At 34.1% G+C, this 16,037-nt stretch overlaps 1 protein-coding gene across 1 annotated transcript; it reads left to right on the forward strand.

Moving 5' to 3' along the window:
* The first annotated feature begins 5,299 nt into the window (after positions 1–5,299).
* On the forward strand, positions 5,300–16,037 carry LOC126827373 (protein lifeguard 4). Its single transcript, XM_050556667.2, has 8 exons — positions 5,300–5,404; positions 9,380–9,523; positions 10,506–10,614; positions 10,961–11,066; positions 11,345–11,378; positions 11,645–11,762; positions 11,979–12,024; positions 12,985–16,037. The coding sequence occupies exons 2-8, from the start codon at positions 9,409–9,411 to the stop codon at positions 13,186–13,188; spliced, it is 732 nt and encodes a 243-aa protein (XP_050412624.1). The 5' UTR covers positions 5,300–5,404; positions 9,380–9,408; the 3' UTR covers positions 13,189–16,037.

Genomic DNA, 16,037 nt, shown 5'->3' on the forward strand with positions numbered 1-16,037 from the left:
TCAAGACTTTGGAACATAACGACTCTGCTTTTAATTGAGGTAGAATGTTTAAACTTGATGTAGATGTTCATTAGGTGAATGTCTTGACTGAGTTCAATGATTAACATTTCGAGCTAGAGCTAAGCAGAGCTAAGCAATTTCATTGGTCGATGCTTTAGGACAAAATAACTTTGATTCTATCTGATAGATACGTGTCATCTATTTATCTTGGGATTCGGGCGGGGGACATCAGCCTCACTGTTGGTTTGTTTATCCTGGTGCTCTTTTTCCACGCATTTTACAAACAAATAGATGTTATCTATTAATTGCAAGACAATACAATATACACGTAAATGGTAAATCCTATTTACATTCATCGACTGACTGGGTACACGTGTGAGGGCGATTTATATATATCGTCTGCTACTACCGTACCCTATAGGCCCTACAGTACTCAATTGTACACGGTACTACAGGTTGGTCATTGATTATCGATCTAAAAATAATTCCAGCCAATAATACTATAAAGTATGAAGTATGCCAATAAGATTGTTTGCCTTCGTGATGCTGGTAATCCAATAGCTACTGTCAATTTTACCGCGTTTAGATAAAATAGTTAATGATAAAATAGTTGTATGGTTCACGGAGCGAAAATTCAACCATTTTTATAAAATTTCACCTTGGTGGAATATGAATAACAGACATAATAAAATGTTGATTATGTCGAATCAGTGAATAATTTTTTAAAAATCTTTTTGAGTTTTTTCTGCTAATTATTTGTAAACAATCGTCTTAATTGTTTCAGCTTTTGGCTCTCGGTGAAATTTTAATCCAAGAACAACACATTTTTGTGTCCCATTTTATCAAAATTTCAAATTCAGTATTTGGTTTAGAGATAGACTGTTGAATGAAACTATATAACTGACTCCGATGTATAAATAAAATAAAACCAAGTACGAACAATCCAAACCATAAGACAGAATTCGAAGTCCTAAAAAACGTGATTATATTTTGAAATTGTCTTGAATTCTTTCGTGGAACCACAGGTCACCTCTCTAACTCTAATGCTCTATTTCCTGGCATTTTACATCTAAACAGATTTATCTATTAACACAAAACTTATAAATCGGCTTCATACAGCAATGCATCTTGGTTTAAGCTTTTACATACAGCGGTTGACTGGACCGTGTGCGAAGTTGACATAATAACATCGTCTGCTACAGTACAGTATATCGTCATTAAAACAAGAAAAAATACTCTAGACATGATTTAAAATCAATAATTTGTTACGAATGCTATGTACAACTTACAACATAAGTGGCATTCAAGAATACGTATCCTATAAAAAAGCACTTAAAACCTCGTTTTCCCTAGCATTTACCATGTTACGACACGACGTGAAGAATACGACAAGCCTTCCAGAGCTAATAATAAACACCGGAAATACGTCATGCGTAAACGCTCCTATAGATAAATGTCATTTTAGATTGCGCAAAAGGAAAAGCAACAGTTAGCAGTTGTCATGCAAGATACGCCCACATTTTGCAAGAGATGGACAGAAACAGTCTGTGGCCATAATCTAGGATTTTAATACGGGATGAAGGTGGTACAAACAAATATTATAATAAAAAAGAAATTTCTTGCTAAAATTGCTGCATTCACTTAAAATACAGAGCAATATATTATCACGAACACGTGCAGCTATATAAAATGTTTTGTAAAACAACACTTTTTATGAGAAAGGTGTCACGGTTGTCCGCTTTATCCTTTATCATCAGCACTCTCCACACAAGTCTCGCTATCCAGCATTCGAGACTGCAAGGGAAGACAACTCTGTTTGGGAGATTGTATCATCAGATGCTGGAGTGGGATGGGCATTCAAAACGCGAGATAATGATATAAACATATGTGATATCACAATTAATGTTTGGATTCATCAAAAAACATCCACGCCGCTTAATCTCCCCATTTTATTTGGAGTCACAATTGTGAAAATTTCTATTTTAGGCGCTTGTTGAGTTATCTGTTCCCCGGCGTATTGGAATTAATAAACGAATAATTTATGTGATGAATTTTCTGGATATTTTTGTACGAGAAATGCTCAGTAGTCCGCGGGTTCACTAGTCCACCGATATATATTATTAGAGGTGGGTTAGGGTTAGGGTTCATTAGTCCACCGATACCTATCATTATTAGGGTTAGAGTTAGGATTAGGTTTATTGATACCCATATTTATAGTATTTCTTATAGCGGCGGAATAGTGAACCCCTCTCTTTCTGGACAGTTGCAGTCAGTTTTGTGTTTTTCTATTTTGCTTCCTTAAAGTTTCCTGCCAGAACTGATTTTATTGCATATGATAAAACTAAAACGTAGTTTATGTTTTTATGTAAAATCACAGTTTCTGTGTTTTGTTAAAGTGACATCTTGTTGCCACAGATATATGCCAAAATGACGATATTCTGAAAAATTTCCAAGGCAGAGGGGAGAGAACCCTTCCGCCCCCCCCCCCTAAAAATAAAAATGGATACGTTGTCTCAAGCCCCCTCCTGTAAAAATTCCTGGATCTGTCCTGGACTCCACTGTATCACTACCATGTGTTACAGTAGTTCCACAATGCTACAAAAATGCACTAAACCAGATTTGTAACACTATCCAGTGTTTGTCAGAAACACATCTATGGCTTCAATATGGACTTCACGACAGTCTTCAACATGACTCCACGAGTTGTGTTCTTTTAATACAAAACTCAGAAAATCCGTGCTGCTCTAAGTACGTCCTTATACAGCAGAATACATACCAATGCAATGTGTAGAACCAGCTGAATGGAACCACTGGCTGAATGGAAAAACTTTGACAAAATCCCACATCTCGGAATGAATGGTGTCTTCTCTAGGCGGAGTTCCTCGGAGCCTTGAACCCAGACCAAAATCTGAAACGATGAATGCTGTTGTTTCGCCAAAAGCCAAGATTCGGCTCTTTTAAAACCCTACGTACATGAATACGACAGTTTATTTTAATATATCTAGCATAGCAAAAAAAGAAACGGGGTCCACAAAAAGGGAACCACACAGTAACTAAAAAAATCATCTCCATGCGAAAAGTTCTAAGCCTAAAAGGGATAGATCAATCTGGTCGAAACAAACTTTTGTCACCAACAAGTACAATCATTGAATGAATCATAGACATAATAACTGCAACAGTAGTGTTATCATTGTCTTCGTACCAGACCATCTTGTGAACCCACCCATTGAAATCACCAGAAATGGACAAATTGGCTGTAGGACAGTCGTCGAGTACTTGTAACTGAAAGGACTAACCCCAACACAGATACATGCCGACATGGTCTCCACTTTAGGGGATGATGCCCCTTCCTTTCCCGCAATAAAGAAGTGGGCTGCGGGATTTAAGCGTGGCAGAGTGAACTTTAAGATGACCCGCGTCCTGGGAGGCCATCAACAACAGCCATTCAAGAAAACATTACCCGGGTGCATGACATGCTGCCAGTGGCGGCGCCAGAGGGGGGCAAGGGGGGGGCATTGCCCCCCCCCCCCATTAATCTTGTCTGCCCTCTGTTTGCCCCCCCCCCCCAATAATTTTAGAAAATAAAAAAAAGTATTTGTGATACGCTTCGGTAATCAATACCTTCTACGGTGAATAAATCCCACATCCCCACTCAGTCATAAACTTGCATGTTGTAGAGCATTTCCGACAGTTTATTTTTCAAAATTTTCTTGGCGAGGTCCCCAATGGACTCGCTACTTTGGCGTTCACAAGGAGAATTCGTTGAGGTTCGCAAGTCCGTTCGTTTGACATTTTGTTCTCTAGTCGGATAAACTAGCGATCAGGCGACGAACGGTATCTGGTCAGATCTATTTATCTCGACGATCGGTGCCTGGGAATAATGCAAGACAGCATTTCCGGCAATCTATTTTTCAAACTTTTCTGGGGGAGGACTCCCTACTTTGGACTTTGCCCCAGCTTTGCCCCTCTAATCACCGACGGCTGGCGCCGCCACTGCATGCTGCCTGTGTTGGCATCTCTCATCAGTGGGTTGACCACATCATCACCAACGAGTAAGGAATGACAAACATTTCTGCAAGATGGGTGTCAAAGCTATTGACTTCGAATCAGAAACGTGTCTGTTTAGGAACGTCCTGTGACAATCTGTGCCGTTTTGAAGCGGGTCTTGATAATTTTTGGGCCAGATTTGTATGAGATCTGTTTCTAAAAAAAAGGAACTAGCCGGTTGTCATGTCAGCTGTGAACGACTTTTTAGGGTGGCTGAAGAAAATTTCTCAATGACTAGTGGTATCCAGGCCGTGCAGACCTCGAAGGGACTGTGTAGAAAAATAAATGGTAACCATTGACTTTGTACCAGGTCTTTTACAGACAGGCTTAGAATTTTTCGGCTAGCCCTCGTATATATTATGAAGATCCCGGTGAAATGTTATTTTTGGCAGAAATAAGAAAATCAATAACAACCCACGGAGGCCCATAACAACTTTACGGTGAAACTCGGAGACAAGGAGTAAAAATTAAAAAAAAACCCAGTAATGTGTGTGCACATGTGTATCTCTGGCAGACACAAAAGCATGGTGGGCGAACAGTAGCAGCAGTATGGTATGGGGAAATATAGTGGGACCCTGCAGCTGTTGCCGGATAATGTGCCGGTCATCTCGAGGCGTTGTTACGCGTTGCCGTCCATGACCTTGGCCAATCTCTAGTGGACCCTGTGTGTTGGAAACAGTCGGCCATTCTGGGGATGGTAGTGTGATGACATCCAATCCTTCAAGCGATGTCGCTGGTACTCATGCCCTTTTGAATTTCCTCCTTCGCATCCTTCGCATGTCATCTTTGCGTCTTCCACAGAACTGTAGGCCTACGTAGTACCCGCCAACGTAGTACCCGCTGAGCCACCGTACGTGGCTCCTCAAAGTAGAATCGCAAAACAACTAATTTTTATTTAAATATGGTAGCCATTTAGAGCAGAAACCTGTAGATAGTTCTCTGTGTGCAGAATGTTTAACCCAGGTTAACTCGGGGAGATGGTCAGTTATTATCAGAAGTGTCCAAGTAAGCCCTAGGCCTATTCTGACGCCAGCCTTTTTGATGGCTTTTATGATAGTTGGCAGTTGGGGTAGTCAGAAATTATTTTATCATAATTATTGAAACCATTAATATAATGATAAAACGAATGGTTTTAAACACCTTTCACCATTCTCTGTACCGGCGTATATGTAGCTTACCCAGGGTAAATTTTGCTAACAGATCAGCAGTGTAGTTTGGGAGCGGGCAATTATAGTGGTAGGTTTAATTTCATCGGGACACCGCTCAGGGGCGACAACTCTAGGCCTCTATTTTCCGGTAGAAAAAAAAAGATCAAGAAGAAAATTTGTGACAGATTTTGGTGTTCTCAAGAATTCGGGTAAGAGGCGTTAAAGTAATTATATGATAAATGATCAGATAATATATTGCTTAGAAATTCTTATAACCACCGTGGAACCATTACCGTTTTGCTAAGGAAACTTGTGTTATCTGCTTGTGTCCAATTTCACTGCCGTGGAAGGAACACTCCGAACAGGATATAAAAATAATAGGCTAAAAATGCAAATAATTGACTGTTGAGCAGAGTCATCAACATTATGATGAAAATTTAAAAGGCGTAAAGCTGTAACTGAGTATTATCCACAGTCTTCGATATAACCACAGGAGTCTAAACTTCTATCCATATTCCATATATAATTAGTTCAACTCTGAATCATGAATGTTAAGTCTCATTACCCTCACCCCTGTGACAGTGTGAGATGGTTCCTGGTGTGTGTTTACCGTTTAGTGCATGCGCAGTTGTAGGAGTCAGCTCACACCGTTATCGACACGGTTTGCATTGACTCCCCGTGATAGGATTTCCCATAAGATTTTCTTGCGGTCAAATAGGTTTCTACACTATTATCTACCAATATTAAATTTTACAGTATTACTAATTTTTTTAATAATCAGTAGAGGGTGTCGAGTTTATCTAGTTTGTTTATTTCGATAAAAAGTAGAAATACAAATTCACCAATAAAGTGAGCCGTAGCAATTCGCGTTGATGGAAAATCTCTGGTAGCGTGACGTCGGAGCAATATTTTCTCGCGAGCGTCTGCCGTATTATAAAAGGTAAATTCGCTTACATTTCAATAATTTTTTGAGTCTGAATCTTTGCAGATATTGATATTGATATTAACCTATTACAACACAATTGCTATTAATACATTTAAATAAAATAGTAATTCAGAATCGTATATTAACGAGCTATAGTCACGTGACCTGAAACCCTTATTATGAGTAATGAAACAGATTGGCTATATTGTGAAGTTGTAAAAATTTTAATAAGACGTACAAATTAAAATAACAATGATACAGAGAAATCCCAATCATATAAAGGCCAATATCCAATGTACAAAATAGTTAATTATTAAAACATCAAAAAGTGTAACTACATGTAATCACTAAAAAAAAAAAAAACCCAAAACAACGGCAACAGATCACGGACGATAGAAATATCAATTTCAAGCCAATCAACTTATAATTAGAACCGTTGTTCATGTAACTAATGATCACAAAAACAACAGCTAATCACGATAACAAGTATGTTTATTAATGACAAAACTCTAATCAAACACGTAATACTTTTTTCTGAATTGATCAGTGGTCAGGAACTATCTCACACCGGAAGTAGATATAATTTGGTTGTTAACGATAATAATAGTTTCGGACGTGCGGAAGTGCCCAGGAGCAAACACACACTGGGAGTCAATTTAAACTGTCACACCGGCCTGTACGTTCAGGAACCATCCTATTGAATCCTTGTCGAAAAAGAATCGGCTCCCTGTAAATTTTACTGGGCAACTTTTTACTGCTAAACGATCGTTTGTCAGTCTCTGTGAATGCCTGAACAATGTAAAGGAACATTTTAGTGAGAATATAAGAGCTTGCTTACCTCACTAGTCACTATAGAGTCAGTATGTGCAACACAACATACTGTTAAACATATGTCCCCTTCTGCCAAAAGGCTTGGCAGAAGCCATTGAAATCTAAATATAGGGTAACACACAAATTTCTGTATCTATTCGAAATAATGTAATTTTAGATAATTCTATTTTTGAAAGCTTAAATTGAAAGGGGGCTTTAAAGATATAAAATACAAACTTAAATGATTCAACACTTCTTATGGTTTCATTTTTTGAATTTTATCCCGTTCTCAAAAATTATAATTTCTCAAAGTGTATTAAAAGATAATGGGTTTAAGTTTTGTAATTCGCATAGTAAAAGATTTGTCATTGTTTTTGTGCTGCATGTGTGTTCAAAAGAATATGACCTCATCCAAGTCTCTAATCAAATAAATAAAGTAGCTAAGTCTCTAACTCAATATCATCAAAAATCTTCGACATTGAAAACACGAATTATTTGTCAATTCAAATCAACATTGGTCTTGTGATCTTACAGGGAAAAGATGGGCTTCTGATATCCAATATTCAAGACAAAATAAACATTTTACCATTGGTACACGAATCGTGTACCAAAATGCGTTTCAGCGCCATTTGGAACAAGGGGCTCAAAGAACCCGGCTAGAAATATTCCACAAGTCATGTCAAATGGTGACGCTATATTCTTATCTGGAGAGCATGCGCAATAAATATCATCGGTGTAGACTGGAATAACCAGACATTAAAGATTGCCATTCAGTTGAGACTTCTGGCGTATTTCGCCGAACATACATGTAACTGATTAGAAATTACAGTAAAAATAGAAACGGTTGAATGTAAATCAGTTTATATATACATGTATTCACATTACATTATTATATGCGTTGTGACCCATTTGTGACAATTTCTAGGTCCCAAATATTAGCGATTTAGCTCCTTTAAAACAAAATATTTAAAAGGCAGCCTAAAACTATAAACTTTGCTGAGATTTTACTAGAATGAAAAAAACGGTAACAAAGTAAAGGAATACAGGCAGTTACAAATGTACGTGTGTGAACGCTCAAACTCAAACTTGAATTGTAAAAATACTGAAATCCATTTCGATATGGTATGCTGTTACCCCTTTATACGAAATGATATCTCCCAAAGAGTGACGTAATCATCTTCTAATTTGGTATTGCTCGCAGTTAAAAGTTTGTGGGATTTCAGTTTTTCAAGAGTATCTTTTGTAAGTAAATCACAAATAGGCAGTTCATTTTCATGTCTTTAGAATTATATCATATTTCAAACTTTTACAATGGTTTTCATGTAGAATGTTAATGACATATATAAAACCTTATCTTACAAAGTCTTATCACAGATTTTGGAGTAGTTGCTATCTACATTTTATTAATGCCACAAAATCAGTTTGAATTTCATTTCGCATTATTAAGAAAAAGTCGACACAATTAGCATATTAATTTATTTTCTCATGTGCCTTAAATTGTTGACAAAACCAGCTGTATCTCAACACCAGCTCCATCTCCGGATCTAAAATTTTAAACATACATGTACACAGATAACAACTTCACAGGGTAAATCAACATTAACCCTTTAGCACATGGTACCAGTAAATATTGACTACCCTGGCTCCTTGAAGAAAAGTAGAGAAAATTGACAGTCTGAAAACATGTTATTGTTATGTGAATAGTTCTTCAAATGTAAGACCATACATGTGACGTTGGTGGTTGGAGCTGTCCAAGGTGTAATATTTTTGGATAGTCTTAAGTGCTAAAGGGTTAAAATTAATCAAGTGATATTTTTAAAACAAATCAAAGGGGTACCGGTATATTGAAGCATATTTATTTCAAGTATTCTTTTGTTAATCATAATCCTCCATAGTCTTTGATGAAGACATTACACTGTACATGTACCTATTGGCAGTATTTGTCATGTATTGTTATCTTATCCTATATTTTTATAAGTTACCTTAAATAGTTCTTATTTGACTTCTAAGGCTGAGTAATGTGAAAATAGGTTTGTTTCATTTAAGAATTGACACACATACATTGTACATTCTAACTGCATTAATTGAAGTTGAAATAAACCCTCTATCAAAATTTGGTACATTAACCCAAAACAATAATTATACATGTATTCGCCAATTCTAATAATGTGATTATGAATATGATATCAGCACCAGAAATTTATTGTCTGAATACGAGCCATTTCACATTGAAGTTTAGATTATTTTTTTTTTTAGTTTATGGGGGCAAATTTGGATGCACATTCACTGTTAACCGCTTTGACTTTGCAAATTTTTTGGATTAGGAAACATTGCCCTAATACATGTATATTTTCACCAAGAAATGGTTTCCATATTGTTTTAATTTGTTTAATGGTTTATACTACAAAGGTAAATGTCAGTTTTTAATTTATTGTGATTTATTTTACAGGTTACTTAGTAGAACTATTATCGTAAAAGATGGCGTCTTCAAAAAGTCCTATGATGGAGGAGGTGAATCTAAATAAAAGTTCAATTGTGGACGATTTTATGTATGGTTCCAATGTTGCTGGAGCTCATATCTATATCCGCATGGGTAAGTGAAATAAATTATCCCAGAACAGCATTAAAATATGCCCACTTAACTTACCTTTATAATGACAAAATGAATTTTTCTGACTTTGCATTGTCCAGAATTTATTTGAAAATTGATTTACTAACAAACAGCCTTAAATGAAATGAAATGAGGTTTAACATCCTACTGTTCTGCTCTGACTGGGCTAATGAAGACGAAACAGCCGTAATAAGATTATATTTACTTTGATAGTCTTAAAAGCAAATTTGTCATCATTTTAATCATACTAAACAGTTTAAATATTCTAATACACATGTAGTTTAAAGATGCCTTCCCTTGTACAAACTGGGTGATTTGATGATATTTGGACTAAAAACATATTCAAACGAATTAATCTATCAAAAATTTGCTTCAAACCCCACTCAAAACATTGTATTTGCAAGGTAATATGCTTAGCAATAAAAAAAATCTATTTTTAGAAGCCATGTTTGTCCCATAACTCGATTGAGTGGGGGGGGGGGATTTTCAGAATATATTTGTCGTTTCTTACTGTTCATTTACCATACATATTGAAGCCTAAGTAAATTCTTGAATTATCTTCTGCCAACTTCTTTTTCAGCTGTTTAACGATGAAATAGATAGTCGAGACTAAGTCTTGCTTTTCCAGTACCGTTGCTACGATATTAAACGATCTAAGCAACATCTTCCGACACCCATAACTTCGCACAGAATAAATTAATTCAAATGAAATTTTCAATATATTAATTTTGAATTATTTGTTTTGGAACTATTATAGCAAGAACAGTGAACTCTTTATCTAAATCTTACATACAGTAATGCATTATCAAATAGTATGTTTTAAATCCATGCAAAGACTGGATATCATTTAAAATAAATATTGAATGTGAAACTTACCAGTAAATGTTGCTACATGTATCATGATAAGGATAGTTACATGTACATTTGTATTTAGAAAAGCTTACTAATTTATTCTTTTTTATAGGATTCCTGAGGAAAGTCTATGGAATTTTATCAACTCAGTTACTACTTACAGCAATTGTTGCTGCTGTTTTTATGATGAATGATTCACTGAAAGAATTTGTCCATAAAAGGTATAATTTCAAATTTTAACATTAATCTAATTATGTTGCTCCATATGAATTGCATGGTTCACCAATGATTTACTTATGACAGATTAAACTTGTACAGAGGTCATATGAAGTGATGTTTAAATTTTTATTCTAATAAATTAGAAATCATATGAGAACTTTAAATTATGGAAATGATAATCAGTGGTATTTTGAAATAATTTGACCCACAGAGAAATTGTAAATTCAGTGTGTATTTTATGGAGATTTTTTATCTATCATAGATATTATAGAATAATTACTGTATAATTAATTTTATTCTAAATTCAAATTATTAGATTGTCCTTCGTTGGTTTCTTCTTTTTGTTAGCCCATGGATGATGCTAGTTGCCTTCATTGGTACACTTGGCGTCCTATTTGCGCTAATGTGGAAAAGACAAGAAACCCCTACAAATTATATACTTCTTGCTGTTTTTGTAAGTAAAAATATTTCTTAATTAAAAAATATGTACATGTATTGTATGTTTTCTCAAAGTGATGAATTTAGCAACTGAACTTGTTAGTTGAAATTGCTAGTCTGTCGTTACTTTGGACAGTTTATAGATACATGATTCCTTCTTTGAGAATACCAGTCTTCAAGACCCCATAACCCTCTTTGTTTAACATTCTGATTACATGTAGTGCTATTCATCTTGATACTATGCTTATAGTTTGTTTGAAATTAAAACTGAATCTAGTTTTATTGTATTTGTAGACTGTATTTGAAGCCTATACTGTTGGTGTTGTAGGTAAGATTATGTTATTACTTCATTACATCTATCAACACCTTTTAGATCAGTCCTAGTCATATAATTTCATTTCATTGATTACAAGTTTGTTATTTCTGTGTGATATAGGTGTATGTCAAGACATGATGATGTTACTGTTAATTTTATCTTAGTAACAATGTTGTTGTCATGTAATGACAATGTTGATATTTTTCAATAACAATGTGTACTATCATTCTGTTATTGTTATGTATTGTGTGTCTAATAATAATGTTTATATTTTTCAGTAACAATGTATACTGTATCATCTGTTATTGAGGCAGCTGTGTTAACATTGGGTGTTACTGTAGCCTTAACTCTGTATACATTACAAAGTAAAAGAGATTTCAGTTCATGGGGTGCAGGGTAGGTTGATATTAATTTTTAAATGGGAGACAACTTCAGCTTTAGGTTTGAGTATAATGATGAATTTATTATGAAATAAAAAAATGTATTTTGAAATGAAATGGGGTATAACATAATGCTGTTCTACACCAACCGGGCTAAGATATTTTTTAGCTTCTTGCAATTATTTGTTTTCATTGCTTTAACATAACATATGAATTATTTTCTATCTTTCAGACTTTTTGCTTTCCTGTGGATCTTGATTTTAGCAGGTTTCTTACAGGTAAGATATTTATTTTAACCACTATGAGAATTTCAAATTTTATGGCATCTGTGGTTTTTGAGTGACAAAAACAATTGATATGAGAATTAGGTTTTCGTTTGTTAGATTTACTAAGAAAGTATGTCCAATTGTTTTGTGAAAAAGCAAGGCGTAATAGAACACTTAACAGAAGTTTTAACAAAAAGGTCACTGTCTGTTAGGGCAAAAATCTCCCAGTAAAATATGTTAAAATGTTAGTCTGAAAATGTCACAATGGAGAAAAGCTCAAGGTCCACTAGTTATGATCATGGCTAAATGAACCAAGCTTCATTCAGTTTAACTTGTGTATACATGTATAACTATCCAAAATAATATGTAAAATTTTGAAGTACATTGCTCATCAAAAACACACTAGTGCCATCTGCTAAAAAAGTAGTATATTCAGTTACATTTGAGGTGTTCAAATTTGATTTATGAAAAGTTGAGACAAATGTAAGCTATTCCTGTGGTATAAACGTTTTAACTTTCCAGTACATGGATTTCAATAATTAAGTGGGAATAAAGTTCTTTTACATATTGTTTAAAAGTCTTATGATTATTTCCTTGGTAACATAACACTTCTCTAAGTGAATACAGAGAGAGAGAGGTGGGGTTTAATGTCCACTTGACACAAACTAGGTCATTTCAGGACTAACACATGGTTCAATTTTATTTCAATAATTCGCTTGCGTGTAGTGGTCTTTAGCAGTGGGAGGAACCCGGAGGACCTGGAGAAAACCCACGAGGTTGAACAGGCGACCCTACTCCTTGTCACATACAACCAGCTAATCGAAACCATGCCAGTTGACTCAATGACAGGCCTTATGATACAGCGCGCACATGCTAACCATTCGGCCATCCTACCCCCCTGTAAGTGAATACAGATAAAATGTTGTATATTGATAAAAAATTTTCCTTATTTTATTTTTATTTATTTTTCAGATTATTTTCCCCAGTGTTATTATGGATAAAATGATTGCTATAGGGGGAGCCACTCTCTTCTCTATGTTTATTATATTTGATACTCATATGATGATGCACAAGTTATCACCTGAAGAATATATCCTGGCTTCTGTTAATCTCTATCTCGATATACTTAATCTCTTTTTTCATATTCTTCGTCTTGTTGGACAGAGAAATAATTAATTGGGATAAATAATGGATGAAAAAGAGGGTGTTCAGTGTGAGAATTTAATCATTTGTCTTATCTTGGTTTAACCATGGTCATCATCTTGTCACTACTATTTGTGGTTTGGTATAGCTGTATATATTATTGTTGGATCTCTTTTATACCCCCATGTTTTAATGTGGTCGTATATTGCAGTCACCCCTATTCATGCTTCTTCTTGTTAAGCTTAACATCCGCCTCCACCTTGTGTGATATGACAGATAATCAATATTCTTGTAAGCACACTAGAGGCTACAATAATACATATAACTTTTTCAAATTGATAAAGTTTTTCTTTTTCATTAAGATGATAAAGCCTATTGATTTTCTACGATTTTTGATAACTTAGAGTTATTTCCCTTCAATTATGATCCTGTCTTTCTTAAATTTATATTGGTTGTCTTTCTTATTGAAAGGAAAACTTTAATAGCACTGTAGAGGCTTTAATATATGATAAAGTCTTTCTGAAATTTGTATGGGTTGTAACTGCTACAAGGACTTAGCTGCTGATGGGCATATGCTTTTACACATTTTACTGGAGGAAAAGCAGACAGATACATGTAGCCATATAAAGAACCACGAATAGTTTAGATAAGTAAGGTTGTGGTTATGCCAAGATGTCTAGAATGGAAATATCAAAATATGCAGTAAAACTTAATCTATGTTTTTTCTGCTTAAAATTTAAATTGAATTTTACTGTGATAGTATTTGATTGATTTTACGTGTTCAACAAAATAAACGTAAAACCGTGCATCTCAAGTTTACAAATCTTATTCCATAAATTTGGTTATTGCAGCTTATCATGTATATTTTTTATGGCCAAAATAGATATTTAGATAATACAGAACCACTTTGTTTTATATACAAAAACCGAAATTATGGGTTTTTCTAGATGTAATAACCTAGAAAATTGATGCCTTCAGATTCTGTCAATTTTCAATTGTAGCCAAACATGTTTTCTTTTCATATTCAAAGTATAGAACAATGATTCTATAATTAATAACCTGTCTTCATTAGCCCAGTTGGTGCAGAAAAGTAAAAATTCCATTTCTTTACATATATAATTAATTATTGGGGGGGGGGGGGCATTTTCCAAGCCAGATTCTCATTTGTCTCATTATGTGACATGTTCTGATGGGACAAAGAATGAAGTCTGCCAATGAACACGTATATGTAAAAGCATCGTTGGCAATTGAAATTCAATTAACAGTTAACGCATACATAGCTATCTATGCAAACCCCCCCCCCCCTTCTGCAGTTCACTCATAACTATAGAAATAAAAATGACCATTTTAATCTGACTGTCAAAATAATCTGAGTATTGTGTTAACACCTCCATTCCATGTAATTGGGTGCATGCAGTGTTTACATAAACCTCCAATTTTTTTTTCATGAATAACTTACTTTAATGGCTGTGATTTTTACTATATGGAATAAGTGACCTATACACAAATCAAATCTATTTTGAATGTTTATTTTTCGGGGTACTGGTTCTGTGGGTAACATCCTAGTGTTGTTTGTCTATATGTGATTCCTGTATTTTGGGGAATAGGTTGTTTATTTGATTAAGCATAATGTATGTAATATATGTTTATATTGTTTTATTTGTTGGTATATTTTTATTGTATGGATTTAAAGGGATATTGTAATATAAGAATACCTATTGATTTATTAACCCTTTATCAATGGGATTGACTGAAACCACATGAAACTGCCTGAGTCATTGAATAGCTATGAACTGGCTGCTTGAGACCCTAGATGAAGCAGTAGTGTCAGGCTGTTTCAAAAATGAGCTACAAAAATGAATGTAAAAATAGATCACCTTTCTGAAAAAATTCAGAGAGAGTCAATATTTGCATGTACCAGGAGTTAATTAACTGGACAGTTTCGTTGTTAATAAATAAAGTAAAATAGAGAACATTGATTGCAGAATTATATCCTGTTAATTTGGTTATTAGGGAATCATTTATATATCTATTATTATGTTTTATCACATCTGTTCTCAGATATTTAGTATGTTCAATAACTTCAATGACTGAAATAACTATATTATCTCAAGTTTCTTCAAAGAGAAATTAATATAAAACCATAAACTGTGGGTTATAATTTCATTATGTTTCGATTGAGTAATTCCTTGATTGTGTAAAATTTAAATAATATTGTAATTTAAATTTAATTAAAACTTTTGACCGTAATTAAGTGAGTAACAAATTTTCTTTATAAATCTAAATACTGTAGATCTCATCTATAACATTTAGAAATTTCTACATTACTTTATTTCTAAATTTTGTAAATATTTTCTCAACTTGAAAAGATATAATAATATATGTACTAGAATTAATAAGCAGGTCTTTACCAGTATTTTTAAGAGGGATTAAAGATGCATATGTAAGATTTAGATGAAGAGCTGGCTGTTCTTGCTATAATAGTTCAAAAAACGATAATGAAAAATGAATATACATGTACATGTATTGAAAATTTCATTCAAATTACTTTATTCTGAGCAATGTAATGAGTGTTGGAGCATGTAGCATAGATTGTTTATTATCATAGCAAATGTACTGGACAAATGAGACTATGTCTCAATTATCCATTGTATTGTAGTCTTTAAAATCTTTAGAGCGTTGGTTTAATAAATAATAGTATACATTTGAAGCCAAAATAAAGATCTGCAATAGGCAGATTTAGCTCTTACATAATGCATCTTTAACTTTTTGTCACTTTGTTTTCTTAATAAATTCGCCAATGAAATAGTTTCTGCTATATATTGAATTTTGAATGCATTGTAATTAATTCTTTTTGTTGATTAAAATCTATGATCATGTTA

The sequence above is a fragment of the Patella vulgata genome, chromosome 7 (genome assembly GCF_932274485.2).
Source record: "Patella vulgata chromosome 7, xgPatVulg1.2, whole genome shotgun sequence".
NCBI classification, from domain to species: domain Eukaryota; kingdom Metazoa; phylum Mollusca; class Gastropoda; family Patellidae; genus Patella; species Patella vulgata.

Coding starts and splice junctions, on each gene's coding strand:
- LOC126827373 (XM_050556667.2), top strand. CDS start 9,409: ATGGCGTCTTCAAAAAGTCCTATGATGGAGGAGGTGAATCTAAATAAA. Junction 9,524..10,505: donor TCATATCTATATCCGCATGG/GTAAGTGAAATA, acceptor TCTTTTTTATAG/GATTCCTGAGGAAAGTCTAT. Junction 12,025..12,984: donor TTTTAGCAGGTTTCTTACAG/GTAAGATATTTA, acceptor TTTATTTTTCAG/ATTATTTTCCCCAGTGTTAT.